General features: G+C 37.9%; 6 protein-coding genes and 1 long non-coding RNA gene across 10 annotated transcripts in view; 4 read left to right on the forward strand and 3 right to left on the reverse strand.

Annotated features, from left to right (window-relative positions):
• The window catches only part of LOC106718200, a 35,089-nt gene extending 34,374 nt beyond the window's left edge, over window positions 1-715 (reverse strand). The window contains exon 1 of the mRNA XM_045679878.1: window positions 338-715. Coding sequence (XP_045535834.1) covers window positions 338-434 — 97 coding nt within the window. The 5' untranslated portion in view covers window positions 435-715. The remainder of the gene's footprint in view (window positions 1-337) is intronic.
• A 320-nt stretch (window positions 716-1,035) lies between these two features.
• Window positions 1,036-15,488, forward strand: LOC106718028 (ribonuclease Z, mitochondrial). Of its 4 annotated transcripts, none has more exons than XM_045679575.1 (16): window positions 1,036-1,195; window positions 1,292-1,460; window positions 1,985-2,171; window positions 2,450-2,571; window positions 3,152-3,339; window positions 3,522-3,622; window positions 3,758-3,923; window positions 4,465-4,600; window positions 4,922-5,156; window positions 10,641-10,786; window positions 11,177-11,395; window positions 12,193-12,335; window positions 12,903-13,075; window positions 13,573-13,765; window positions 14,258-14,490; window positions 15,014-15,488. In XM_045679575.1, the coding sequence occupies exons 1-16, from the start codon at window positions 1,189-1,191 to the stop codon at window positions 15,335-15,337; spliced, it is 2,742 nt and encodes a 913-aa protein (XP_045535531.1). In that variant the 5' UTR covers window positions 1,036-1,188; the 3' UTR covers window positions 15,338-15,488. The 4 variants fall into 4 exon arrangements, with proteins under 4 accessions (XP_045535531.1, XP_045535532.1, XP_045535529.1 ...); XM_045679576.1 differs by having other exon boundaries at window positions 1,037-1,190; XM_045679573.1 differs by having other exon boundaries at window positions 1,037-1,460.
• A 1,814-nt stretch (window positions 15,489-17,302) lies between these two features.
• LOC106718209 lies at window positions 17,303-19,775 on the forward strand. Its single transcript, XM_045679822.1, has 8 exons — window positions 17,303-17,385; window positions 17,864-17,953; window positions 18,152-18,223; window positions 18,348-18,434; window positions 18,805-18,888; window positions 18,970-19,053; window positions 19,139-19,228; window positions 19,648-19,775. The coding sequence occupies exons 1-8, from the start codon at window positions 17,319-17,321 to the stop codon at window positions 19,773-19,775; spliced, it is 702 nt and encodes a 233-aa protein (XP_045535778.1). The 5' UTR covers window positions 17,303-17,318.
• A 396-nt stretch (window positions 19,776-20,171) lies between these two features.
• Window positions 20,172-22,665, forward strand: LOC123721296. The gene is made up of 3 exons (XR_006756199.1): window positions 20,172-20,282; window positions 21,644-21,757; window positions 22,616-22,665. It is a non-coding gene; the product is annotated as an uncharacterized LOC123721296 (long non-coding RNA).
• An 87-nt stretch (window positions 22,666-22,752) lies between these two features.
• On the reverse strand, window positions 22,753-23,974 carry LOC106718208 (26S proteasome non-ATPase regulatory subunit 4). Its single transcript, XM_014512230.2, has one exon. It carries the CDS (start codon window positions 23,876-23,878, stop codon window positions 22,775-22,777), a length of 1,104 nt encoding a protein of 367 aa, XP_014367716.2. The 5' UTR covers window positions 23,879-23,974; the 3' UTR covers window positions 22,753-22,774.
• A 195-nt stretch (window positions 23,975-24,169) lies between these two features.
• LOC106718165 (putative ATP synthase subunit f, mitochondrial) lies at window positions 24,170-25,298 on the forward strand. Its single transcript, XM_014512175.2, has 4 exons — window positions 24,170-24,338; window positions 24,416-24,514; window positions 24,641-24,757; window positions 25,141-25,298. The coding sequence occupies exons 1-4, from the start codon at window positions 24,260-24,262 to the stop codon at window positions 25,167-25,169; spliced, it is 324 nt and encodes a 107-aa protein (XP_014367661.1). The 5' UTR covers window positions 24,170-24,259; the 3' UTR covers window positions 25,170-25,298.
• A 766-nt stretch (window positions 25,299-26,064) lies between these two features.
• Window positions 26,065-27,257, reverse strand: LOC106718146 (mesencephalic astrocyte-derived neurotrophic factor homolog). Its single transcript, XM_014512158.2, has 2 exons — window positions 26,575-27,257; window positions 26,065-26,200 (listed from the first exon to the last, which is right to left on the reverse strand). The coding sequence occupies exon 1, from the start codon at window positions 27,107-27,109 to the stop codon at window positions 26,591-26,593; it is 519 nt and encodes a 172-aa protein (XP_014367644.1). The 5' UTR covers window positions 27,110-27,257; the 3' UTR covers window positions 26,065-26,200; window positions 26,575-26,590.
• Between the last annotated feature and the right edge of the window lie 40 nt (window positions 27,258-27,297).

Below are 27,297 nucleotides of genomic sequence, written 5' to 3' on the forward strand. Positions count from 1 at the left end.
ATTATTTGGGGAATTTTAACTGTTATTTATCAAAATTATAATGTTATACCATTGAAATGTAACATAGTACATTTCCACATGTTACATGTTCAAAGAGAAATATGATAAATATGTTAAAAAAAAATTGATACCCAGTTTCTTAAGTTGCCACGAAAAAGGGATATTTCAAATCTACCCTAAAAATGTTTAAAAAAAATGATCGAGCCAATGATTTATGTAGACTACATTTTTGCATTTAAGTTAAATAAATATTTTTAATTATTCCATTGGAAAGCCAAATAAAAAATAAGCAAAATAATAGAAATAAATTAAAAAACATGTTATTTTAGTAACTTACCGTGAGGGTAGACTTGCGGCGTTGGCCTCACAGGTAACCCTTGTATCAAAAGTAGGCCTGTTGAGGCCGAAAATAAAATCACCCATAGCAAACCCATTATTTTTACATTATTTACACAGCCACATTATTTTTCGTTTCATTATTTATCTTTTTAATACATCACAACACAAAAAATACACGGTTCATGACAGGTTTGCGCTAATGAACAATATCACAACACTATACAAGATTATCACACTTAATAAATTTGAAATAGCATTTTATAAGTCAGCAGTATTTATTACACACAAAATATTAAATTTCATTAAGATTTTCGTGCACATTTACTTATAAATTGCGCAACCCACAGCTGTACAGAACGCCATTTTTCTAGTTTTAGTGATGTGTTGTCATTTAAAATTATCAACATTTTACAAACCAATCATCCAATAACAACAAACTATGGTAACACATGACGGTGGAAAAACACTTATAGCAATATTTTACTGAAAACAGCACCTGAATTTTAGATTTACAATAAGAGTTCAGTTCAAAATTAACTTGAGACAAAAAATTAGCACGATTGGAAGACAATGGGGAAGGAATACGTTATAGTCTAGTGTAACAGTTTAACTTTTTGCTGAAAATGAAAATGTCAATGTCAGTTTGTTTAACATTATGTTTCAGTTGTCATTTGTCATTCTCAGTTTGTAACTCAATAAGTGTTGAAAATATAGGAAAAATTAAAAAATTATAATGTTCTCATAATAATTTTTGTGTATCATGACAAAAATAAATTAAAAAATAGGATAAATTTCGAATCGCAGAACGAATGCTCGTAAAATTTAAGCTGTAATATAACCTCTAAACACATGTACGGTAAATTAGTGTTGTTTCATTCTGTAGTTAGATTTAACAATTATACAGTTCGTCATTATCAAAAGAAAAAGACTCAAAGGCTGTTGGAATTTTTAGCCGACATGCCTAAACCGAATACGTCAAGAATTATGGACGCACAGCGTCAACGGCAGCAGATTTCCAAAAAGGCACAAAACTATGTTCCCAGTACAATATATCTACAGGTAGTGGGTTCTGGTGCACGTGGAGTTCCCAATACATTATATCTGTTTACGGACCAAAAGCGGTAATAATTGTTCTTTACATCTTATTGCAACATATTTTATTTTATAATCAGTTATGTATATTCAACATGATCACGAGACAACATAGGCTACATCTGATGCAATGAAAACTTCATTGTTTTATATTTATATCTGTAGTTTATTCATAATATATTCCTCAATAGCCAATATGAAACTTGTCCTCAAGCAAAAAAGTTTGTTTTCAGTTCTGAGTATTTCAATTTAGTATTGCAAGAAACAATAGCACTGACTTTACGGAGTATATTTGACCACTTTTACTTGTTAGAAACAGTAGTAGTAATCCATTTAACATTATTCTTTGTATTTCTTGAACTTATTTTTATAAAATCAATTTTAAATTATATAAGTTTTAAAAGGATATAGAGGGCAGGCAATGTGTAATGCACAACTCAAGGTCAGCCACCAAAAAGATTGAAATACTCTATACTACTCTTCCATACATCTCTATCAGTTCCCATATTTAAAGTCACTCCATTTTTACCCATACAATAAAATATATTGACAGATATCTTTTTAACTGTGGTGAATCAACACAACGGTTATCTCATGAGCACAAAGTGAAACTAACAAGATTAGATCACATTTTCATAACAAATAAGACTTGGAAGAACATTGGTGGATTACCAGGTCTTTCACTAACTCTTCAAGATGTTGGAGTACCTAATATTACTTTACATGGTCCTGAAGGTTTGGTAAGCTTAAATATTATTCATTAATCTGTTTTTGTTTCATACAACATATAACAAACAATGATAAATCTTTCTATTGTAAAAAAAATAAACATTCATTATTAAATTCTAAGATTTTACTCACTCATTAATATTATTAGGCAAATTTAAAATTGTAAAACTTCTAATTCATTCTATGAGTTGGTAGCATAATCTTATCATATTGCATTAGTTATAAGAAAAAATAATTTGGCATAATTGACATTTGAGACTATAGTAAAAAAATACATGTTTTGTTTTAGGATGAACTTTACAAAGCCACTAAGAGGTTTGTTATAATGAAAGACATGAATGTAACATTAGCTCCCTGCAGCCCCTCTGAAGATTTTGTTGATAATGTTATGACTGTTAAATATGTTTTGTTGTAAGTATAAACTGTTAAAATAAATTAGTAAGACATTAAATATGGTACAATACATGCATGTATAGATGTTATAGTACAATACTGAACTTGAATAATAGCGTCGGAAAAAGGGCATAAATTTAATTGATGTTTCTAAAGAAAAAAAATGGTTATTGTGAGAAAACTATAAAAAATAGGTATATGCTATCGCGGACTTTTATAAAGCACATTTAAAGATCTAAAATTCTTCCATACATCATTTTTATGTAGGTCCTATAGGTAGTAAGCGCTGAAAGCAAAAAAGTCCCTGATTTTCACAACGCATTTTGAAGCTAAACTCAAAAACTATTAGTCTTCTAGTTATTTAAAAAAAAATGATTTTTTTTTTATCAAAATCGGACCACCAGGGGCGGAGCTTCGCGGTAACACACATAAAAAAAAACAGTCGAATTGATAACCTCCTTCTTTTTGAAGTTGGCTAAAAAAGAAATTGTTTGTTTTTTATTTTTAGGCGTTTTCTCTAAGAATGAACTCAAAATTTTATTACTAAGCAAAAATTATGAGAGTATCAAAAATTAAAATATCATTTTGTGTATTTCAGACGACCAGAGAATATACTTAAACCGGGTCTAAATCCGGCGAAGAAACCTAAACTTAGCTGTGATACAACAAGTGCAGCGTATGAGGAATTCATACATGATGAAACTGACTATTACCAATCGGATATACGGAATATGGAGGAAAAGAAAAACAACAACATTAAACAAAAAAATAAATCACCAGAAAAAGGTATGAAAAATTACTCTGCTTTCATAATTACCTCGAAATAATCTTTTTATATTATATGAGTCAATTAAAAAAAAAATCGTTTTCCCTGTCTGTTCTATAACAAACAAAAAAAAATTAAATATATTGTTAAATTGATAAAGTTTTAGTTTAAAGATTGGCAGTCCATGTTTTTCTTTAAACAGAATTAACCTTTTCAGAAACTGTACGGAAAAAGGCTGAAAGGGCGCTACACGAACTCGAAGGAAAATCTCAATGCACAGTGGCTTATATTTGTACTTTAAAGGTAAATATTGTTAACATATTGTTATTAAATGTTCATTTTTTTTAAATATTTGGAGTTTTAATACTCTGTTCAAAGTATCTACAATTTTTTTTGGATGAAAATAAACTTATGTAAAATTTAAAATTATATTTTCAGAAAAGACTTGGCACATTAGACTTAGTGAAATGCGTAGAAAAAGGAGTAAAGCCGGGACCATTGTTAGGTCAACTCAAAAATGGACATGATGTCATACTACCTGATGGTACTCATGTTAAATCTAAAGATGTTAAAACACCTGATGACCCTGGACCTGTATTTATTGGTGAGCATACGGCCACCTGAATTCGACAAAATAGCGAGGCGACAGTTGCCAATAGACATCAGTAAATGCAGATGCGTTGCCTAGCTTCAATCAACAGTGAAGGGGACGCACAGAAAGAGGATATTTGCCTTCTTATGCGTCCCCTCCTCAACATATCCACTTCCCCTTCCCATCCAATCCTAATAAGAAAAGTGTGGGAAGGAAAAGAGGGCTAAAATTAGACCTCTGGTAAAACACCCATCAGACGAAATGCGGAATTACTTCCACTTGACGCCAATCTTCTGTGTGGTCGTGTTATTTCACCGGTAGACCCGGCCTATTCGTGCACCCAACAAAAGTTGTTGCGGAATCTGCCACTGTAAAATATATAATATATTATATATACTCTGACTGAACCAACCTCGATAGCATTGTCTCACTCACCGATTCAGATATTGTATCATAACATAATTTGACTTGATTTTTAATTTAAATAGCTTATTTCTTTGGTCATTATCGTTACAAGATTTTTACTCATAATTTATTTAACGTTTCATTTCAGTGTTAGAAGTGCCAGATATATCATACCTTACAATGGACGATTTCTCTTCGCATTATGATAATGGAGTTAATCCTGTGGAAAATATACCTGCCGTGGTTGTTCATTTCACACCTCCGCATGTCTTTCGACATCCAATGTAAGTGTTCGCGACTCTGTCCGCACGGAATTAAAAAAAGAACTTAATAAATAGCTTATGTGTTCTTCTAGAAAATGTTCATCAAGTTCCATTGAGTCATTCTGGAGAAACCTATCAAATATCCATCCATTCATCTATCCATCCATCCATATACATGTGAAATGGAACTATTTCCACATATGGACAGGAAAATATCCTCTTTCTGTACTTCCCCTCCTTTGCCTATGGGCAGTGGTCTGCATTTTAGGAAAATCATGGCCGCTTCCTCATTTACCACCTTTTAATATAAAAAAAAAATTAAATGTTTTAATTTAATTTCAGTTACCGAATGTTCATATCAAAGTTTGGTCCAACCACGCACCATCTGGTACTGAATGAGGATAACACGTGCTTGGGATCGGAAGCTGTACATCGCACTCAGCACCGGCTGCATGTGCTGGATGCAGACGTGTTCCCATTGCTGCGTGACGCCAGTATACCCGCCATGTGGAAGTCTCAGCCCCCCACTGAAGGGACTGTGGGTAAAGCTAACTGTCTCGAGGAACTTAAGAATAGAGTAAGTTGGATAAAGAAAAATAAAAATACAAAAAAAAATGTGAGCCGTCATGGGAAGCCTGGCAGATGTGAAACATCGTGTGTGTACAAGTAATATGCATAAAACATAATATTATTAAAATAAAATATTTAATACGACAGTGCTGGGGTTCCAATAGGAAATAAATACACACTTTACAAAACAGCGTCTGTTATATTAAAAGAAAACAATACAATCATATAATTAACTATACGCAAGGAAAATAAAAGTACACGACATGGATAACACGTAATTCGAAAAGCATAAAGTTCGTTAGAGTGAGCGAAGGAAGAAAGAAGGGCGGCGTGTGTGCACGGGAGCGATTGCGACGCGACTGCCTGGGCTGCCCGGGACTGCCCCGCCGCGGGCGGGGCGTCTTATATCGACCTTGAAGTGTAACGGCTCGCTATTTAACCCATCGCGCGCCGTTGCTAGGCGAATCTAACCTTGCGCGTGCGATCGTTTCTGCGCGGCGCGTTACACCCTCCCCCTCTAACCCGAACGAACGCCCCCGCGATCGGGTTAGTTCTTGCGTGGCCTACCACGTTTTCGCTTCTCTTGCACAGGAGCTTGGATGGGGCCAACGAATGGTGTTAATTGCGAAGTATGATAACGTCCTAGCGTTACGCCGTCACTTATCCGCTCTAACATGTAAGTCGTGTTACCAACCGCCCCCTGAATCCGGTAAGGCCCATCTCGACGAGGGATAAACTTCGGTGTTTGCCCTTTACTCGCATCATTAGAGCCCTGAGTTTTTAGCAACACTAAATCCCCTACTTTGTAGCGTTGACACGTCGCTCAGTCCTTGATATAGGCGGTCACGTACGCTCTCATACCGGGCCAGTAATACTTACCGGCGAGTCGTTGTAACGTCCGCTCCACGCCGAAATGGCCAGCGGTGGGGGCGTCGTGATATTCGGCCAGCACGTTCTTACGTTCGTGGTCTGGGACCGCTAAACAAGCGTCATCGTCGTCTTTATTATCGGGACCATACCTGTATAATACGCCGTTCACGATGACGTAGCCTTTATCGGACCATGACCTCCCCCTAAAGGGATCGTCGGATTCTAACCCTTCGACGATTTTGCTAACCTCGGGATCTTTCAGCTGGTTGTCTCGGACTTCCTTGGGGTTGCGCGAAGGCAGGTCTACTACGGCAAGACACAGGTCACAGTCAGCCTCAGTGACGCATGCAGGGCGTGATAACGCGTCAGCGATCACATTTGCCTTACCTGGGGTATATTCTATCTTTAAATTGTATTCTTGGAGGCTGAGTGCCCACCTGGCTAGGCGCCCACTCGGCGACTTGAGGCTCCTTAGCCACCGGAGCGGTTGGTGGTCGGACTTCACCACCACTTCGACGCCATCGATGTATCCTCGGAACTTTGACACGGCCCACACGACGGCCAGTGCCTCGCGTTCCGTAGTATTGTAGTTCTTCTCAGCGGCCGTGAGAAGGCGGCTGGCGTACTCGACTGGTCTCTCATCGACTCCCTCCCCCTGGAGGAGAGCCGCCCCGAGTGCGTACCCGCTACTGTCAGTCCTGAGTACGAACGGTAGAGATGGGTCGACCTGGCGTAGGATCGGCGCCGATACGAGCAGCTGCTTGATTCGATCAAAAGCAGCCTGCTGCTCCGGGCCCCATCGCCAAACACTCACCTTTTTCAGCAACGATGACAGTGGACGGGCAACCTCTGCGTAGTTCGGAATGAACCGCCTAAACCAACTGGCGGTCTGCAGGAAACATTTCAGATGTCTAACGTCGCGAGGTGTCGGCATGTCTGAAATGGCCGCCGTTTTATCAGGGTCTACATGTATGCCACCTGGCAGTATCACGTGGCCCAGAAACTTTACTGACTCTCTTGCAAAGTGACTCTTATCGCGATTGACTCGCAAGTTGAACATGGCGAGTCGATCGAAGACAGCGTTGAGGTCACCGAGATGCTTTTCGAAAGATTGATCGGACAGGACGATCAGGTCGTCGAGATAGGCTAACAATGTCACACCTGGTAAATTAGACCTAAATCTGTCTATCAGCCTTTGAAACGTGGCTCCTGAATTACGAAGGCCCATCGGCATGCGTTTGAACCTGTACGTACCGAGCGGTGTAGTGAATGCTGTCTTATCCCTGTCACTGGGATCCACACTCACCTGGAAGTAGCCTGCTCGGAGGTCAAGAGTAGTCATATACTTAGCTGTTTTGGCAGCATGCAGAATATCCTCGATCCTCGGTAAAGGGTACCGATCGGGCTCGGTGACCGCGTTCAACTTACGGTAGTCTATGCACAGCCTATAGCTGTCGTCCTTCTTTTTGACAAGGACCACGTTCGAGGCCCAGGGGGACTCGCACTCCTCTATAACATCAGCGTCGATGAGCCTATGCAGCTCCTTCTCGAGCGCCTCCTTCTTGGGTGGAGACAGCCGGTAGGGAGGTGAGGCTTGAGGTTCCTGTGTATCACTCACCTTGATTTTGTGCACTGCAAAATCCGTAGGTGGTCCATCTGCAGCGAATTGATTGGCCCTCTCACGCAGGAGGTCGCTGAGCGCAGCCCTCTCCTCGGGTGACAAGGTTGTACCCTCATCAGGACGTAACATTACGTCGCAGTCTTCGTTCACGGTGTGCGCTGCATCTACCTTTAATACGTAAGAATACTCGAAAAGGAATTTCTCTTCCGGATAGTCCGCGAAATGCCATGACTCCTGAGCTATATCTACAACTATGCCGGCGTTTTTAATGAAATCGCGACCTAATAGCGTCCTGGTGTTGTCACCTGGAAACACCATGAACTCCGTGTCAAAATTCCGTCCGCCTAACGAGACAGCCACGGTACCGATTTTAACCGACTTAACATGTCGCGATCCGTCAGCGAGGCCGATAACGCGTTCTACATCGTGGAAACGTATGCCATTGTCCACGAGTAACGAATATAATAATGGGCCGGCCATACTATGTGTAGCCCCGGTATCAACTATCGCTACCCCTTGTTTGCCGGCTACTCCTATACTTATCAACGGATGATGCGATGCGGCGAAAAAGTCACCTTTCACAACGTTGAAATTGGCTGACTGCGCGGGCGCCGACTTATTCGTATTCGCGCATACATCACACTTTGAGCGAACCACCCCTGGTTGGCCGCAACCGTAGCAACGAATCGGGTGAGTACTCTTACTATCGTTAGAAATTTTATTATACGCTTTCCGACACTCATTTGACACGTGTCCAAACGCTTTACAAAACAAACAGCGAGTGCGAACGCGTTTCGAGTTTTCGTTCGAGTTAGAGGTGAGTTTGGGACAAGTAGTAGCGCTCGAGCTCATAGTAACGCCGCCGCCGGTGTCGGGCGAGGCGCGCGCGCGCGCCGTCGTCGGTACGGCGGTTTTGGCGGGAACGGTCGACGCGTTATTTACTTCCACTATATAATCTTCGACGAGTCTCGCTCTCTCTAACAAATCATCTAAGTTTACACAACTATCCCGAGATAAACGTTTCTTTATTCTACGATGTAGTAACCCGAAAATAATATCAACTTGCATTACATTTGGTACAACATAAGGTAATTTTATCAATAACGATCGTACTTTACAAATAAAAACTTCTGCCCTTTCATTGTCTTTTTGCTCCGAAGCGAACACTTCGCGTAATACTTGATACGCCGGCTTCTGGACGCCGTAGGTGGCGCGCAATCGCGCCAGCGCGTCTCTCCACGTCGCGACGCCGGTGCGTGCGCCGCGCCACCACACGGCCGCGTCGCCGGTCAGCAACATCGGCAGGCCGCGCAGCGCGTGCTCGTCGCTCACGGCAGCGCACTCTTTGTAGACCTCCACCGCGTCGATAAATGCTTCTAGTACTTCGGCGTCGCGCGACTCCCCGTCGTATCTTGCGGTACATTTTGAAAAATTCCCGCCGTACGTTGTCGAAGCGTTGGCCGCTGTCGAAAGCGCGGGAGAGCGCGACGGAGAGTGCCTTTGGTCGTGGCGATGCGTGGTTCGTAGGGCTTCCATTAAAGTACGATTAGTTTCCGCCTGGGTTCGGGCGAAGGTTTCCATCATCGTGGAAAACAATCTTTCAGCGTTGAACGCCGCGGGCGCGCCGGCATGGCCCTCGCCGGGCGCGGGGTTGCACGCGGCGCCGGCTAGGACGCTAGGCTCGTCGACGTTGAAGACCACAGGTGCGTCGACAGGAGCCTCGTCGGTCGCGTGAATGTGAGCGGCGCCCCAATGGGCGTGCGGCTCACCGGCGTTGAAGGTCGCGGGCGTGTCGACAGGGGACCCGTTGAGCGCGTGGGTGCAAACGTCGCCCCTCTGGGCGCGCGGCTCGCTGGCGCTGAAGGTCGCGGACGTGTCGACAGGGGACCCGTTGAACGCGTGAGTGCGAGCGGCGCCCCCCTGGGCGCGCGGCTCGCTGGCGCTGAAGGTCGCAGGCGCGCTGACGGAAGACCCGTCGAGCGCGTGATTTTTGCGAACGGCGCCCCTCTGGGCGCGCAGATCGCTGGAGTCGCAGGTCGCAGGCACGCCGCCGACGACAGGAACCCCGTTGAGCGCGTGATTGCGAGTGGCACCCCTCTGGGTGCGCGCCTCGCAGGTCGCGTCGGGTTCGGATGTGATGCGTGCATGTAACGACATGACGCGCTCGTCGGCGCAGGACTCGGCGTCGCTGTCAAGGTCGTCGTTTCGCGAACCGTCTGCCGCGTGTTCCTTCGCTTTACACTCTATCGCCCGGGTTGCGCGTGTTCTCGACTGTCGTGTCGACATTATACGGATATTAAAACACTTTACTGTTCATAGGGTTCGTTTTCAATCTGCTATATTAGCCACTTAGTTGGGCGCCACTTTAATACGACAGTGCTGGGGTTCCAATAGGAAATAAATACACACTTTACAAAACAGCGTCTGTTATATTAAAAGAAAACAATACAATCATATAATTAACTATACGCAAGGAAAATAAAAGTACACGACATGGATAACACGTAATTCGAAAAGCATAAAGTTCGTTAGAGTGAGCGAAGGAAGAAAGAAGGGCGGCGTGTGTGCACGGGAGCGATTGCGACGCGACTGCCTGGGCTGCCCGGGACTGCCCCGCCGCGGGCGGGGCGTCTTATATCGACCTTGAAGTGTAACGGCTCGCTATTTAACCCATCGCGCGCCGTTGCTAGGCGAATCTAACCTTGCGCGTGCGATCGTTTCTGCGCGGCGCGTTACAAATATATATATATGTGTATACCTCAGCATACCGTGGCGACCCGTCGCCACACCGTACTCTCTGCTACATATAAAATATATATATATGTATACCTTAGTAACGCTTGCCGTGGCAAGCGTCGCCACGGCAAGCGTCGCCACGCCAACAATTCGGTTTACAAGTGAGCCTATAGATGTTTCACATCAAAAATCCTAAAAAATTTTTTTTTGTTATACTTACAGATGTAATAATTAAAAAAATTTAATAGTTCTAATTTTATTCAGATCGCATTCGCTCAGTTTCAAAATATAATAAGAATGGAAGAGACAAACAAGGATAGTACGTCTGAATGTCCGGAGACCAAGTACAACTTCAGCACGGGCAGAACTCTCACAATGTTTCATTTGAGGCCGAAAAAATGTCTAGATAGGTATGTATAAAGAAATTATATTTCTATTGAAATTAAAACAAATATATATAACGTCTTTTATCGAAAAAAAACAAATATATATTCCTTTCATAGTCACTGAACATATTAAGATAATAATCTATACTAACATTATAAAGAGAAAAGATTTGTTTGTTTATTTGCACCGATTCGAAATATTCTTTCAATGTTGGGTAGCTACATTATCCCCAGGTGACATAGGCTATTTTTATTTCTAGATTTCTTTATAATTTCGCGCGAACGAAGTCGTGTGTAACTGCTAGTATTATATGTTTTTGTTATTCGACAGTCCAAACCCATGATATTTATCCTCATACTTGGAAGCCTCCTAATTAATGTTATATTTTTTACTTTATATCAACTTACTTTTAGATCAATGGAACCAAAACTTCATGTCCTAGATTACATCAAAGAGACAATGGAAGTGGAAGGTTTCTCTAAAAGTCTAGAACAGTATCGGGAGATTGTAAGCAAGATGGGATCTAAAAAAGAAATGTTCAAAGCTGAATATCCCAAGGTCATATTCCTCGGCACCGGTTCCTGTATACCCAGCAAGACGAGGAATACCAGCGCTATTGTTATACAAATTGAGTGAGTATACTGGATTTATATCTAATATATAAAATTCTCGTGTCACAATGTTCGTTCCCGTACTCCTCCGAAACAGCTTGACCGACTCTCATGAAATTTTGTGAGCATATTCAGTAGGTCTGAGAATCGGCTAACATCTATTTTTCATTTTTTTTTAACTGCGCGCGTACGGAGTCGCAGGCGACAGCTAGTCAAAACATTAAATTTCATCTATAATATTATAAAGGGGATAGATTTGATTGTTTATTTGCATTGAAAAGGCTCTGAAACTAGTGAACCGAATTGAAAAATATAACACTGTCGGGAAACTACACTCCCCGGTTGACATCTATCTATATATATATAAAAGAAAGTTGTGTTAGTTACACCATTTATAACTCAAGAACGGCTGAATCGATTTGACTGAAAATTGATGGGCAAGTAGCTTAGAACTAGGAGACGGACATAGGATAATTTTTAACCCCGTTTTCTATTTTTTATTCCACGCGGACGAAGTCGCGGGTAAAAGCTAGTAGTCTATATTTATTACAACTTAAAGTTAAAAAACATTAAAAAATTAAAAAAACATATTAAAATCTCATTGGTTTTAATATGTTTTTTAATTTTTTCCACGATTAGAGGAAATAATAATTGTATTACGTTAAAAATTACTCTATAGAAAGTTGTAAAAGATAACCATAAAGGTTTTAAAATTGTTTATCGAATTAATTCTTTGTATATTTTATATTTTTCTTATCGTAAAAATTGTTATTAATTCAGTAATATTAATATTATGAAGATAACATGTATTGTTACAGTGAAAACAGATCGATGTTGTTGGACTGTGGTGAAGGTACATTCGGTCAGCTGGTGCGGTTCTTTGGTCCCAAGCGAGTTAACAACTTCCTAAGAACACTCAGAGCTATATACATCTCACATTTACACGCCGATCATCACATGGGTGAGACAATTTTATATACTTAAGTAAATGTAATAATTAACTAATCTTTAACAAATTTAATGGAGCTCTGTTTTCTTGTACTTATATCTTACTAATCTTACTAATATTATAAATGCCAATGTTTAGATGGATGGATGGATGTTTGTTTTAAGGTATTTCCAAAAAGACTCAACTAATCTTAGTCTTAGTAGAATATAATCTGGAAGAATACGTAGTCTACTATTTAATGTTTTAATTCCGCGCGGACGGAGTTACGGGCGACAGCTAGTTTTGGAGATAAAGTGTCTGAATTAGACGAATTATAGCTCTCCTGATGACATAAGTATTCTCTATTAAGTTAAGGATGCGTTTAAAACTTTATTGTAAGAGAAATACAAAAATATATAAAAGATAAACTATGACGATAACGATCGGACTAAAAAGTTTACATCGTTAATAGAAGAAAGTAGAGTATTGAAAGAAATCAAATTTATACCTAACATTGGAGATTTCATACTTTGTTGTATGTTTTTTCCCCTGCTTTACGTCTACCTCTTTTGATAAAGTTAACCTTTGCGCCGCTGATAGGTCTAATAGGCGTGCTGCAGGCGCGTCGCGAGGCGTTTTCTGAACAGAGCCGGGTGCCGTACGAGCCGGTGCAGCTTCTCGCACCAGGACAGATCGTAACCTGGCTGCTACTCTACGACCAACAGTTTGAGAGTATACGTGAAGATTACGCGTTGATTACCAATCAGAGCTTGGTGAGTATACAAGCAAGTATGTATGCGTAAATTTTACGTATACGTACGTAAAATACTTAGACGTTTTAAAATCATAATTTTATTTACTAAGGTTCCGTTCATCCCGTTCAAGGGGGAGGGAGGGGTCTTGCTGAGTGTGACAAGATGTGACAAGGGGGGACGGGGGGTCTACGACAAAGGGACGTTCGCCGTTCATTATTTTAAATTTTATTATAATAACTAAATAAATATTTTTTTATTCTCAATAATTATGTACTATCATTTGAAATTTATCATACTTAGGAGGGGGGGGGGATCTTAGTTTTTTGTGACGGAATATTTCTAGGGGGTCACAGAAAGTGTGACACAGCGTGACAATAGGGGGGAGGGGGTCAAAAAAAGCTGATTTTAGCGTTACGTATTTTATGAACGACCCCTAACGCATTTGAATGTTGTAATTTTCTTATAGATAAAGGTTAACTGTCATAGGTTATTAATTTTGTTCTGTGTTTTTACAGCTAGAGGCGAAATCAAACTCCTTAGGTACAGAGATGACGCCAGCATCTCTATCTCGTATCGGCGTGCAGCACATCCGCACTTGTCTTGTGGCGCACTGCCCCAACGCATTTGGCGTCGCAATCGACGTTGACGGCAAGCATAAGATCACCTACTCTGGTGATACCATACCCTGCAAGGAACTCGTTACAATTGGTCAGTAGCGGTTGAAAGGTTAACGTAGAAATACATCGATGGCTCTTACAAATAAGGGTCAATGTGTAATTGACAATTTTTCAGGAGAGGCTCTAAATAGGGCCTTTTACTTCATTTTTAGTGCATGTTGTTAACTAAACTAAGAGGTAGCTTTAATATAGAAAGGTAAAAATCATCGATTTGTTACTTTGACCCTTGTAATTAGGACCTCATCTACATACACCCGTGTTTATGTTCTTTTGTCATCCATTTTATCCAAGAAGTTTTTTTTATTTTACATGGTGACCAACTGAAGTCACTTTATCCAGTTTCATTTAGTATACTACTCTTTGAACATAATTAAACCACATTTATTCTTAGTTTACATTCTGCCAGTATAGTAGGAAGCGCTGGCCTGGTGACTGTCACTGGCGCCAGTTCAACTTCATAGTATGCCAGCGCTACTGTCCTACTGGTATAATGTAAATTAAGCATTATGTACGGTATTTGTAGGACAAAATTCGACTCTGCTGATCCACGAGGCGACAATGGAGGATGAGTTAGCGGAGGAGGCGCGCATCAAGATGCATTCGACTACATCTCAGGCGATACACATCGGGAGAGAGATGAACGCCAAGTACACTGTGCTTACCCACTTCAGTCAGCGGTACGCGCGTCTGCCGCGACTCAGCGCCCACATACTGCATGATAACACCAGCGTTGGTGTCGCATTTGATAATATGCAGGTCTGTGACGTCACATGACTAACAAACTATTTATTTAGGTTCACGAAATCTTGTCTTTTATTATGTACTTGGACTTTGTTCACGAGTTTTTGTTTCCGAATGTAATATATATGACTAAAATGGAATTAATAGATATTGAATTTTATGTTTTATAAATTAATTACTATTAAATTCGAAAAAAACTTGTGAGCCGTCATGGGACACCTGGCAGATGTGAAACATCGTGTGTGTACAAGTAATATGCATAAAATATTAAATATTATAATTAAATAAATGATAATGATAACGATAATAATAACAATGATAGTAATGATTATAATGATTAAAATGATTATGATGAATATAATGATAATAATGATAGTGATAATACCGATTATAATGATCATGATGATTATAATAAATAATAATATATGTACCTCAGTATAGCGTGGTGACCCGTCGCCACGGCAAGCGTCGCCACGCCAACGATTCGTGATCCTATAGATGTTTCACATCAATAAAATGATTAAATTTGTTTTTACAGATAAGGATGAAGGATTTAGAGTTACTGCCGTACATGTACGCGCCGCTGCAGCTAATGTTCGCGGAGCATTGCGTCGAGCTCGAAGTGAAAGCGGCGCATCGTGCGCGCAGACGCGAGCGCGGCACCGGCAGCCCGCCACCTGCCGGTAAACACACACACTACTCACTACCCGGTGACGCGCCGCCCGCGACGGACGTCTCCACTCCCGCCGCTCCGGCAACGACATCTGACGACAGCGACAAACAACTGGACTCGATAGACGACGTTACTGTACAAACAAATGATCAGTGTAAAATTGTAGAAACTAAAATGGAAAGTAGTTAGCCATTATCTATGTTACTGTTTATGTGCCTTTTACTTGTCTATATAAAGTTGTGATTGTAATGTGCAGAGTATATAAAATAGCATTTTTTTTATATATTGTTGCATTATATTCATGTATTTTGGATTGCTAACTCATTTTATGTATTTTGTATGAACCAAAAATATTATGTAGTTTGTGTAGAACACAAAAATTTAATATTTTGCAAGAAGATGATTTTTTTTAAATTATTTTTTTCCTATTAGTTTTATGTATTAGGAAGTGTAGTAACTAAAATCTCTTATGTCATTTTGTTTCATCTTATTTAAAATTAGTTTCTATTGTCGTCGTAATTGTTGTTGTAAAGGTTGTTTTATTCCATTTTAAGACGAATAAAAATTTATGTTAATTTTAAATATTGTTTCTTTCATAAACTTTTCCATACATGACCCAAGAAATTTACATTTTATTTACAAATGTATAAAAAAGACGCCAAAGATTTTAGACCTCGTAGAAGGGGCGAATTCGCTGCGTAATGTTTCGCGTAAATTCACAATTTATTCACGCGTTTACGAGATATATTAGACGCCGATACATCTCATCTACAAGCATCCCGCTATCCTTCCCAGACTCAAGTCTCGCGTGATCCGTTCCTTTTTTTCTACTGACTGAATTCGTCTCTAACTGCTCACGCATTTATGCTCCTTCTGGACCACTGATCTCTATAAGTAGATAGGCGATTGTTTGGAAATTACAGTTTATGTTTCGTTCCGATTTAATCGCGTCTCTTGATGTTACGTGACAGTTAATTGTATCTATATTATTTGTTCGAATCTACAACACTGTTACAAACCGTTACCATCAGCGACAAAATGGCGAAAATCCAAAAAAGCACAAAATAACACGTCTTATATTCAGTCTATTTGTAGAGGTACCTTTTAATCAAACCAAACTTGAACTCTTTTGTCTTAAGTACTTTCTCTACGCCTTTAGGTTATTTTACCAAAGTTAAAAAAAGGTTGAATTTTAATTTCAGTACATATAAGCGTAACTTCAATCAAGGGACGTCAGCAAGTCTCTTACCCTGGCCCCGGACGCACACAAAGTAAGATATTTTTACCCTTATCTTTGTATCCTTTGTAGCGAACGAATTAAAATAAAAAATAAAAACATGAAATTTGGCTTAGTTAATGCGAAGAAGTGTATTAATGTAATTTTAAAATATACTTATTGCAGGGACATATGAAAAAGGTAAATTGCAACCTTCGCCTATTTACCACAGAACCGACGTACGAGCATCGGATAGATTCAGTCGGATGTCAAATTGTAAGTTTTATTGTAATCTTACTTCATAATGGCTGCTGCTGAGCAAAGGCCCTATCTGTTCTGCATTGCAACGCTTAGTTATAATTTGTTTATTATTTTTTTTATTTTTTTTTATGTACATTACTTTTCGTGTCCTTAGTTTTAATTATATTAGTGATCTTTAGGTTTTATTTTCTTTTAATGTTTTAATTGTATTATAAGTGTTGTAATGTCTTTGAACGGATTAAATGTCTTATTATTATTATTATTATTATTATAATATTATAAATGCGAATGTTTAGATGGATGGATGGATGTTTGTTTTAAGGTATCTCCGGAACGGCTCAATGGATCTTGATGAAATTTGTCACACATGTAGAATAGAATAATGTAGATTAATAGTCTGGAAGAACACATAGGCTACATATTAAGTTTTTTTTAAATGCCGCGCGGACGGAGTCGCGGGCGACAGCTAGTTCTGTATAAGATCCCATATTTGCTAGTAATGATTATATACTCTTTGGTACATACAAATTAATTTCAAGATGTGAATATCGTGGTTCGGATATTTTAGTATTTTTACACACTTATAGTAGCTTCACTAGTTTGTATGTAAGCTTAATTCTCATCAACTTTCAAACTGATTTATTTTTTTTAGTGACTAAATTCGGTACACCACGCGACCGCAGCGCATCGTCTATGAGGAGCGTGGAACATCGGAGACAGTACCGTCCCGCCTCCGCAGAGTCTAGTCGCGGAGCAATAAGTAACACTCACATATATTACATTCGTATCTAACTTACCTGACGAAAATAGTTCTTCTCTTGAGATACGTAACTCTTATCGGATTTTTTTTTAATATAAATATCAACAGTTGTTCATAATTATTCCACCAATACGGTAATAATAACGAAGTAACAGCCCGAGCCGAGGCTCCTGAAACCGTCGAGCCCAGTTACTCTTAAGCGAGGTTTAGGCTAAGCGCCATCTGCGCCCGGCCACCTCAAGCCCGGTGAAGTTGTAAATGCCTCTTCAAGACAAACAGTGACTACTCAGTCACAAAAAATATATTCCATTAGTTAAAAGTAAAAGCATTCTGAGTTCTTACCGTTGTTATCGTGTAAACAGATAAATGCATTTTCTGCAACTTTTCTGATCAGTATCGGTCATTGCGCTGTTTAAAGATATCTGCAGCTTGCTCGCTTGCCACTTTAGAAACTTGGAATAAAAAAATCGTGTTTCAGCTCGCGATAGAAGCGCATCGTCGAGCAAAAGTACAGTATCACGAGGGCACAATCAGGCTACTTTCCCAGCTACTTGTGCTATAAATAATAGTAAGGCATTTTATCTAAAAATCATAAGCTTGTTTATAGTTAGCGTAAAATTATACTGGCGAAATGTCAAATAAATTATATCTTAGTTTTTTTTCAGAATAGGAGGGATAAAAGATCGGCTTTTTACTTCTTATCCAAGAATAAAGATTAATACATAATTTTTTGTACTCCGATTGTGTATTATTTTAATTTTTTCAGGACCACAAATACCAAGTAAAGCTGAAGCAGTTCGCGTACCCGAACGGATAAAGAGTGTGAATTTTATAAAAAGTTTGTATCTTTATAAACTAACTTTAACTTTACTACAATTAAAAAGTAAATAGTTATAAATAAAATTAAAAAACATAAAACTGAGGAACTGAGGGTATTTTTTATTTTTTTTTTACTTTTCCAGCTCGGGGTGCTTGTACCACGTTTCTAAGCTCCAATCTCCCGAACACACCTAGAACTAGGTCTAACCTCCTCAACCGTGTTGCAAGTAGTGAGTGAATTCTTTCATCTTACTAAAATCCTAAATGCGGATATTTGGATGGATGGATGGATGTTTGTTTGAAGGTATCTCCAGAACGACTCAAGGGATTTCGATGAAATTTGGCATAGATGTAGATCATAGTCTGGTAGAACACATAGGCTAGATATTATGTTTTTTTTTAATTCCGCGCGGACGGAAATGCGGGTGACAGCTAGTATTTATAACAAAAAGCCAAGATCATTATAATCCGAAAAACACATAATATCTACCTACCCCTCAGTATTACGGGCGTGAGTTTACCCAACAAATTGTAGAAAAGCATGAGTAAAATATAAATTGAAAACAGTTCACAAACTTCTCTAATACAATATTGTTACAGCCACAATTTCTAACAGTCAGAAGTCTTTTGTACCAACAAGAGTTACAAGTTTACCAACCAAACTACCAAGGCCAACCAATATGGGTACGTAAATGTTACCAGTTTCTACTGACGAATGTAAAAATATTTTTATATAGTCCTTTTCATTAAAGTTGTATGTTTCAGTTCAAAGCATAGAATCTCGACCACGATTTAATTGTAGTCCAAGAATAGTAAATACAAATATCACGGCCAAGAAAGTTCCTTCAGGTAAATCTTAATATTGTTTTGAATATAAAAATTATAAAATAAGGAATTATTTATAATGAAATTCGAAATTAATATATATTTGCAGAAAATCTCAAAATGAAATATAAATATTCTAGTAAACTTAGCGAAAAAACGAATCTTAACCAGAGTTTGCAAAACGTGAGCATAAAAAAAGGTAAATCATTTTTTTTATTAAATAGTTTCGGTATGTTTTTGTTTTTAATATATTGTCCCTTTCATTCTCTTGGAACTAAACAGAGACCACAATATGTATTAATACAATTATCAGGGCAGTAGTCTATAGTTATATTGGACGGTTTAAGGGTTTGTTTACTCAGACCGGGTGGAAAACAATTTTTATTGCAAATAAAATTAAGCTTTATACCACTGAAACAAAGTTTTATTTTACTCTACGCGTCTTATTACCCTTGCTCTTGATAAAAAGACGTGCTAAATATAATTAAACCTTGTTTCCATCAGATAAAGCTCAATTTTATTTGTAACAAAAAATCTGCTCTGCTCTTCCTGGAACGGACTCTTATAAAAAATTAAAAAGTCAGTATTATAGTTACCAAATTTTTGTTTATTTAACAGTATTTACTCCAGTCAACGAATCGAACATACAAGAAAAGCAAACAAGAAGAAGAAATCAGATTGAAACACTAAAGAATACATTCTGCCGAGGAGCTCATGATATACCGGCTTTAACAAGTAATTGTTAGTTTCCAATTTGTAATTCATACTTTGTGTGATAAGACGCCTAACAAAAAGAAAACACTTGTCAAAGATATAGCTAAAAAAATTTTTTTGGCACCCCGAACGCTGGACGATTCGAAGCAGGATGTAACACGATGTTTTCCTTCACCGTAAGAACGTCTGATAAATGTACATATGTAATTCTAATAACACATATATAAAAAAAATCAGTCGAATTGATAACCTCCTTCTTTTTGAAATCGGCTAAAAACACATTTGTACATGGCGGGAATAAAACCCAAACGTGAAGATGACAATACCGATGCTAAACCACTGCGTCATCGACGCTCCCTAAAAGAGAATCAGTATCTATAAAAAACAGGAATTAATTAACTAGTAATGATTATTGTTTTTAGATGCATGTGCCGCTAGTGCTAAAAGGTACAAACCACAATTAGAAGATATCAAGAGTTCATATTTACTTTTAAATAAAAAGAACGTCATTAATAGAAATATTGATGTCATAAGCAATGGTAATTGTTTGTTTTACTCGTAAATCATTTCTGAGCGATATTAAGACTGCAATATTATTTAGTACTAGCTTTTGCCTACGACTCCGTCCGCGTGTAATTAAAAAAAAAACTTTATAAGTGGCCTATGTGTTCTTCCAGACTATGTTCTACAAGTGTGCCAAATTTCATCAAGATCCATTGAGCCGTTCCAGAGATACGTTCAAACAAACATTCATCTAAATTCAATTCAGCTAAACTTTCGCATTTATAACATTAGTAAGATAGGTATAGGGGAAATCAAATATGTTGGGGGCTCGGAAGATCGCATGAGTCGTAAAGAACATTTTAGATGTAGCAGGGTTTGTAGAGATGCTGGGAGTAATGATGCAACGAATGTCTGTTTCCGTTTCCGCAAGTGCGGAAGTTCCGCGTGCTTTTCAACATCCGTTTCTGCTTCTGTTTCCGCAACTTTTATAACGGAGATAAAACGGAACTTTACGACGGCTCAGAGTTCCAAATGCGCGGCGCGAGACGGGCAGTCCGTGCGCGGCCTTTCGGCACTTGTCGCATTTGTTTGTTTACGTACTATTTTGTGAATTTAAGCGCGTAATATTTTCTGCTGCTGTTTGAAACAATCAGTTTCTCTTGCTGGAGTAAACTGTCTAGTTGTTGTCCATATAAAATTTGACAACTGGCAAAATGTGACTATTTCATACTTACGAGTTATTAAATGTACTTTTGAATAACTGATAAACATGTAATATATCATCATCATTATATAGTTAGAAATATATTTGTCGTTTGTCAACACGAGTGGTTTGGCGAACTTTAATTTGTAAATAGTGTAATTTTGTTTCCTGAAAATAAATTAAAAAAAACACGTATTTTAACTTATTGCAGCGCAGTAAAAATACATACATTGAAGGCTAAAGGACACCGATATCCAATGCCTTAATAAATTAAAAACGAATACAAACTGTTTTTACCGAAAAAAATATTTTTGTAAATATGTTTTTATTATTTACACTTCTGTTTCCGCATCCGTTTTTTTTTTTTTTTTTTTTTATAAGAGAAGGGGCAAACGAGCGGCGCGAACACCGAAGTGATCATCGACGCCCATGGACATCCGCAACACTACGAGAATTGCAGATGCGTTGCCGGCCTTTAAGAAAGAGATATGCTCGCTTCTTGAAGGACCCTAAGTCGTAGTGGTTTCCGTTTCCGTTTCTGTTAAAATTTATTTTTGACATCTGTTTCCGTTTCTGGTTCCGGTAAGACACTTCCGTTGCATCACTGGCTGGGAGAGCACTTCAACATGCAGATGAACTTGAGCAAAAGATTGAAGTGGATGATACAAATTGTTTATTATTTTTTATTTTCAGATTGCAAAAATCATGCAATACCAAAGCCGGAACCATTGAATGAAATAAAAAGGCGACAACAATTAATAAGAGCGAGAGAGAAGTACAAGAGTAAAAAATACTGGAATGAGTCGAGTATGTCTATGAAATTCTTTAACTAACTGACATTGTTAGATACTTTAGCAAGATGACATAATTTTTACAACAAAATTGTCAGTCGACAATGAGTCAGAAAACTTCATGTGATATTTTTCATACCAACACCTGAGTGTTTAACTGTAAATAAATTGATTAAATTGTCATATGTATTTTGGAACACTATTATCTTTTTTTTTGCTCAAAGAAAATAAGAGAGTTGGCAATATTGTTGTATTACAGTGTTATGAGACTCTAACAGTAAAAGTTGGGTCTCATATAAATTTATAAAAATAATAAAATCTCTAAGTACTGAAATAGTTTTCATTTGTACACATATAATGTCCAATAACCTGTGTTAAAAGTCATTATTTTTAATGTAAAATGATTCTCTTGAATATTCATTCAATTATCAAAAAGGTTTTCAATGTTCTATATATTTGACGAAATTAATCTTAGGTATGATAAATTGATTATTCAGACTTATTAGCAGAACCTTTATTTAAAAAAAAAAAGGTATAATTGAGAACAATTTCAATAAAATTGTAATAACTTGCTATTTGCTTGTTAATAAAAGTATTAAAATATTAATGATGTTATGAAAAGTGAAATGTAGTTTAATTAATTAAATATAGACATTTAATATATAAAATTCTCGTGTCACAGTTTTCGTCACCGTACTCCTCCGAAACGGCTTGACCGATTCTCATGAAATTTTGTGAGCATATTCAGTAGGTATGAGAATCGGCCAACATCTATTTTTCATAACCCCTCCCCCATTTTTTAACTGCGCGCGGACGGAGTCGCGGGCGACAGCTAGTATAATGATAAATCTAATGAATAATTAACTTGTTACAGAATATAAATGCATTGAAGGTCTCAATTGGATATCATGGAAATAAAACAACCCTGTTTGTATTTATCTATTTAATTAAAGTGAAGATTTCAAGTGTATTTTGCAATTTTTATAATGAAGTTATAAACATAATATATATTAAAAAAAATTGAAAAACACTTTTACTCTTTTGAACTTGATCCTCCTTTTCCATCTTTATCCTTCTGTTTCTTATCATCTTTTTCTTCTTTGTCTTTCTTTATTGTGGACATAGCATTACGTATGGCCTCACTCTGGGGATCAACACCTGGTAAGTTTTCAAGTACACTTTGTAGAAAAGCAGGATCATTCATTACTTCAGCGTATTCTTCCGGCACATCCATACTCTCTTCAGCTTGAGGAGCCTCTTGTTGCATGCTCATCTCCATTGCCAATGCAATTTGTTCCTCTTCAGACAGTTCCATAGCTTCCCTTCCAAGAGACATGGCCAGAGCTCTCTCCATTCCTGTGTTTTGCGCCTCTCCAGTGGTACCCTCAGTCATCTCAGTATCAGTGTTTGCTTGTTGCCTTCGTGACTCCTCTTCCTGACGTTGTCTTTGTTCTTCCATGGAGACGCGCAATGCTAAAGCAAGCTCAGGATCTTCGTTAGGATCAACTCCGAATTCAAATGGCGACAAGCCTGAACCAGAAGGTCCGGCACCATCTCCTCCAATAAGAGGACTCGAAATCAAAGCCTCCGACAAAACCACGCACCCTCCGGCTGGAACTGATACTAAGTGACTACCTCCAGATGCATTATCTTTTCCGTTAAGAGTGTTAATAAAAGATACCAACAGTGGATTATTTTCAGCGTCTTCGCCAAAAGAAATGACATCACAATTTACTTTCTCTTTCTTTAATCTTTTTGCGAGTTTCACTAGTTCTTTTTCGTCTGTATTGATAGGAGAACCAACAAAGACGACAATACGCATCTTATGGTTTTTGCCTTGGCGATGTTTCAGAGCTAAGTGAGCAATTCTGATACCAGTCAATAAATTGATGTTACCATTAGGTTGCACACGGTGCAGTTTAGATAAAATGCGACCGACATCACTAGTAAGCGTGGCGAGTACTTCAACGTTGGCAAGGGTAAGTAAACCTACATTGTTTTCAGGATTCGACCGAGTCCTAGAATGACATACCAAATTTACAGCGTCTTGCTGAGCTTGCAATCTTGTCGGAAGGAAATCACCATTTCTCATGTAGTCACTGTTGTCCACACATATCATAGTACTTTCCAAAACCATTTTGCTTAAAGTTTATATACTGTTTTTAATATTGTTCAAGATTCCTTGTGAGAAACAAATTGTGCTGTATAATTCCTCTTTCACAGATTGTTACATTTGTCATTCGGCTGTCAAAAAATATAAAGAGTAAATAAATCTCGAGATTTTACTTATTTTCTTTGTGATCCAATTAAAATTGCTTGATTATTTTAAAAGCTATTTGAATAAATATCCTAAAAGCTATTTGATTAAATTTAGTAATAAAATAAATTACAGGTCCATCAAAACAATATCTCCTTCAATCATTACACGGAACGTCTAGTATAGTCTGTGCAACTGCAACCTATCAAATTATTCCGTAATTTTTTTCCTTGGTAAATTTCGGATTATTCCCGAATAACCATGGCTTTCGGAGACTATCCAAAAGAATATAACCCAGCGGTTCACGGGCCATACGATCCGGCTCGCTATTATGGAAAACGTAAGTGCTTGCCAGAGATTTTGCCCTTGTGTACAACACGATTAGATTATGTAATTTCAGAATTTGATGTTTTTCAGCTGATACTCCTTTTGGTCAGCTTAAGCTGAATGAGATTGGAGCATGGCTGGGACGCAGAAACAAGACACCATCGGCTTTCATGGGGGCTTGCAGTAGAGGTAATTTTTTCATTCCAATTTTTTAAGGTTATTTGATGTAAATGGAATACATTGCTAGTCATAATTAATTCAATAATTAGAAGCATTATTATACCAATAAAACGTTAATTTAATTTACTTCGACAGCCTGGTGGAGGTGGCAACACAAATATGTCCAGCCTAAGAAAGTTGGTATGGCTCCATTCTTCCAGCTGCTTGTTGGATCAATGACTTTCTTCTATGTTATCAACTACGGAAAGATGAGTAAGTATGGACATGAATTAAGTCGTTTTGTTTGTGTGGAATTTGCATAAAGTAACACCAACCTCTTAACTGTTATAAGCGTCCGATTTAGCATTTTAAAAAGCCTTACTTTACTTCAAACTATGTAATTTTATAATGGTCCCAAAAAGAGACTCCTTAACTTATAATTGGGAAACCTGAGGGAACCAAAACAAGTTCAAGAGAGCAGAATCCCTCCTGATGTAGTTACCTATTGTGCTAAATACCCCTTCTCATTTTTATATACCTGCTTAAAAAGCACTACTTGAAAGATTACCATACTCAGGAATGTTATCTAGCACTAAAAAAAATTGATTTGTTGATGATGAAATTTGATTAATAAACCAATTTTATTTCCTTTTCAGAGCACCACAGGAATTACAAATACCACTAAACTACACATCCAGTTATGAAGAGTGACATCATATTTTCAATTAAGTATATGGTGTTAGAAAATTTTTTGTGCTATAGATCCAATGTTCTGTTCTTACAAAATAAAATAGTTTAAAAAATTATTTGTGTACCACAATGTTTCTTTTATTTATCAACACTCAACTGATAGTCCTAGAAAACTGATTATGTGCTGAATAGACCTATATATACAGACTATATGCTATGTAATCACAATATTTTTATTTGAAGGGACAGAATACATCATTGTAGGTAGATTGAGCAAGACAAAAACTAAAAAAAACACAATGTAGCTTAGAACCAAGGAGTTTATCATCAGCTCACTGTATGTCCCCACTTAGGGGCTCGGAGTCTACCCCAAGTTAGGGGTGACTGAGCCATAGTTAACCACGCTTGCCCAGTGTGGTTTGGTTGACTTCACACATTTTGAATTTCTTCAGATATGAGCAAGTTGCATCACAATGTTTTCGTTCATCCTAAGAATGTTGTGTAAATGTACATATGTAAATCGAAAAACACATTGGTACATGACTAGATTTGAACTCAGGACCTGCAGATTACAAATCAAGTGCTTAACCCCTGAGCTACCAACACTCTAGGAGTGTATACTAATATTCATATTATGGCAGGAAGCTGCATTTGTCTCTACATATTTGGAATATCACATCAAATCATCCAGTGAAAATAGATGTACATCGAAATATGTTATAAAGAAACATACATAGAAAGCTATGAGGTTCATAAAGCATAATCTTGGGTACAAACAGAGTTGCTCTTTGTGTTTATATAAATGTGTTGAAGTTGAAGGAAATTACCAAGGTATATAAGAGAAACAAATTTATTTATGAAAAATATTTACTTAAATACAATAATAATTTAGTCTATTGCATACACACATCATTCACAAGAACATGCAAATCACTTCAAATGCAAATGTTGTTGATCACCAGGATCATCTGACAAAGGCTTCAGGGATATTAGAGCTATCACATTTTGTCTTGAGAACAATTTTAGCTGAAAATAAATAAAATACCATTAGTAAACTTATCTGTTTTATAGACCAGTCTTTCAATTCAATATAATTATGTGATGGGTTTCAGGGTGCAAGGCAATAATTTGAGTTTTCAAATAAGCCATTGAATAGAACCCAATTTTAGTTTTAGCAGGGGGATGTGTGGGGAGGGTACTGTGCAGTGTGTCAATGACCTTAAGCCACCAAGATATTTGAAAAGAATACTACTATCTTTTCTTACAATATTTCAAATGTTAAAGAATTAGTTTAACTGCATAATTTGATTTAATATTTTTGAAAAAGGGTAACACAGATTGCATTGTGTAATGTGTGTTAAAGTCTATGTGTTAAAGGTATAGTTACAGAAAAATCTTACCTATTGAACTACTACATTACAAATCAGATCTGCCCATGTATTTAGGCTTTAACTCTTCTATTCTTTTAATAAAATCTGTCTTTTCTATACAGCCATCGCAAACTTCATCCCAATCATTGAGAATCTTCTTCAAGTCACGGACCTTCAGCTTCTTTAAATCCACATTATTAAGGTCAATTTGCTTATCAAACCGCAAATCACAAATTTGTGCATCTTTTTTTCGCAATTTTTCACAGATCTTGTCTGCAGGCATAGACCAACTGAGTGGTTTAGACAACTCTCCTAAAATGCCGGTAGCCGATTCTTCCAAACCTCCTAAGTAGTAACAAAACCTGTTTTCTTTGTTCTTTGAGCCTTTACAGAACTTCTTGAACTCGGCCTCGATTTTTTTTGGATCATTTTTCACATTTTCAGATAACGTGGCTGCAAATTTCTCGACTGTTTTAACACAAACCTCGCATTCACCTTCCTTCAATGCAAGGGTTATTTGTAGCACTGCTGCGAACAGTAATAAATTAATACTTAACTTATACATTTTGATTTTATGTCTGCTCTTAAATCCAACGTTTATTTGAGTAACCACTGTTTAGGCAACGTAGAAATAGCAAAACTAGAATGAAAATGCTGTAACAGAAGAATCTCGTCCATTCATGAAATTGAAGACGTTGACAGCTTTACTTGGCTTGACGTGATTGGTGCACGTTTCGGGATGTTTTGTTACCA

This window comes from Papilio machaon, chromosome 10 (genome assembly GCF_912999745.1).
Source record: "Papilio machaon chromosome 10, ilPapMach1.1, whole genome shotgun sequence".
Taxonomy (NCBI): domain Eukaryota; kingdom Metazoa; phylum Arthropoda; class Insecta; order Lepidoptera; family Papilionidae; genus Papilio; species Papilio machaon.

What these genes read in the sequence shown, in the direction of transcription:
- LOC106718028 (XM_045679573.1), top strand. Translation starts at nt 1,189, where the DNA reads ATGTACGGTAAATTAGTGTTGTTTCATTCTGTAGTTAGATTTAACAAT. An exon ending in AAATAAATCACCAGAAAAAG is followed by an intron (nt 3,340 to 3,521) that starts GTATGAAAAATT and finishes TTCTTTAAACAG; the next exon opens with AATTAACCTTTTCAGAAACT. An exon ending in CATGTCTTTCGACATCCAAT is followed by an intron (nt 4,601 to 4,921) that starts GTAAGTGTTCGC and finishes ATTTAATTTCAG; the next exon opens with TTACCGAATGTTCATATCAA.
- LOC106718209 (XM_045679822.1), top strand. Translation starts at nt 17,319, where the DNA reads ATGAGGAGCGTGGAACATCGGAGACAGTACCGTCCCGCCTCCGCAGAG. An exon ending in GTCTAGTCGCGGAGCAATAA is followed by an intron (nt 17,386 to 17,863) that starts GTAACACTCACA and finishes ATCGTGTTTCAG; the next exon opens with CTCGCGATAGAAGCGCATCG. An exon ending in CCTCAACCGTGTTGCAAGTA is followed by an intron (nt 18,435 to 18,804) that starts GTGAGTGAATTC and finishes ATATTGTTACAG; the next exon opens with CCACAATTTCTAACAGTCAG.
- LOC106718208 (XM_014512230.2), bottom strand. Translation starts at nt 23,878, where the DNA reads ATGGTTTTGGAAAGTACTATGATATGTGTGGACAACAGTGACTACATG.
- LOC106718165 (XM_014512175.2), top strand. Translation starts at nt 24,260, where the DNA reads ATGGCTTTCGGAGACTATCCAAAAGAATATAACCCAGCGGTTCACGGG. An exon ending in CATGGGGGCTTGCAGTAGAG is followed by an intron (nt 24,515 to 24,640) that starts GTAATTTTTTCA and finishes TTACTTCGACAG; the next exon opens with CCTGGTGGAGGTGGCAACAC. An exon ending in TATCAACTACGGAAAGATGA is followed by an intron (nt 24,758 to 25,140) that starts GTAAGTATGGAC and finishes TTTCCTTTTCAG; the next exon opens with AGCACCACAGGAATTACAAA.
- LOC106718146 (XM_014512158.2), bottom strand. Translation starts at nt 27,109, where the DNA reads ATGTATAAGTTAAGTATTAATTTATTACTGTTCGCAGCAGTGCTACAA.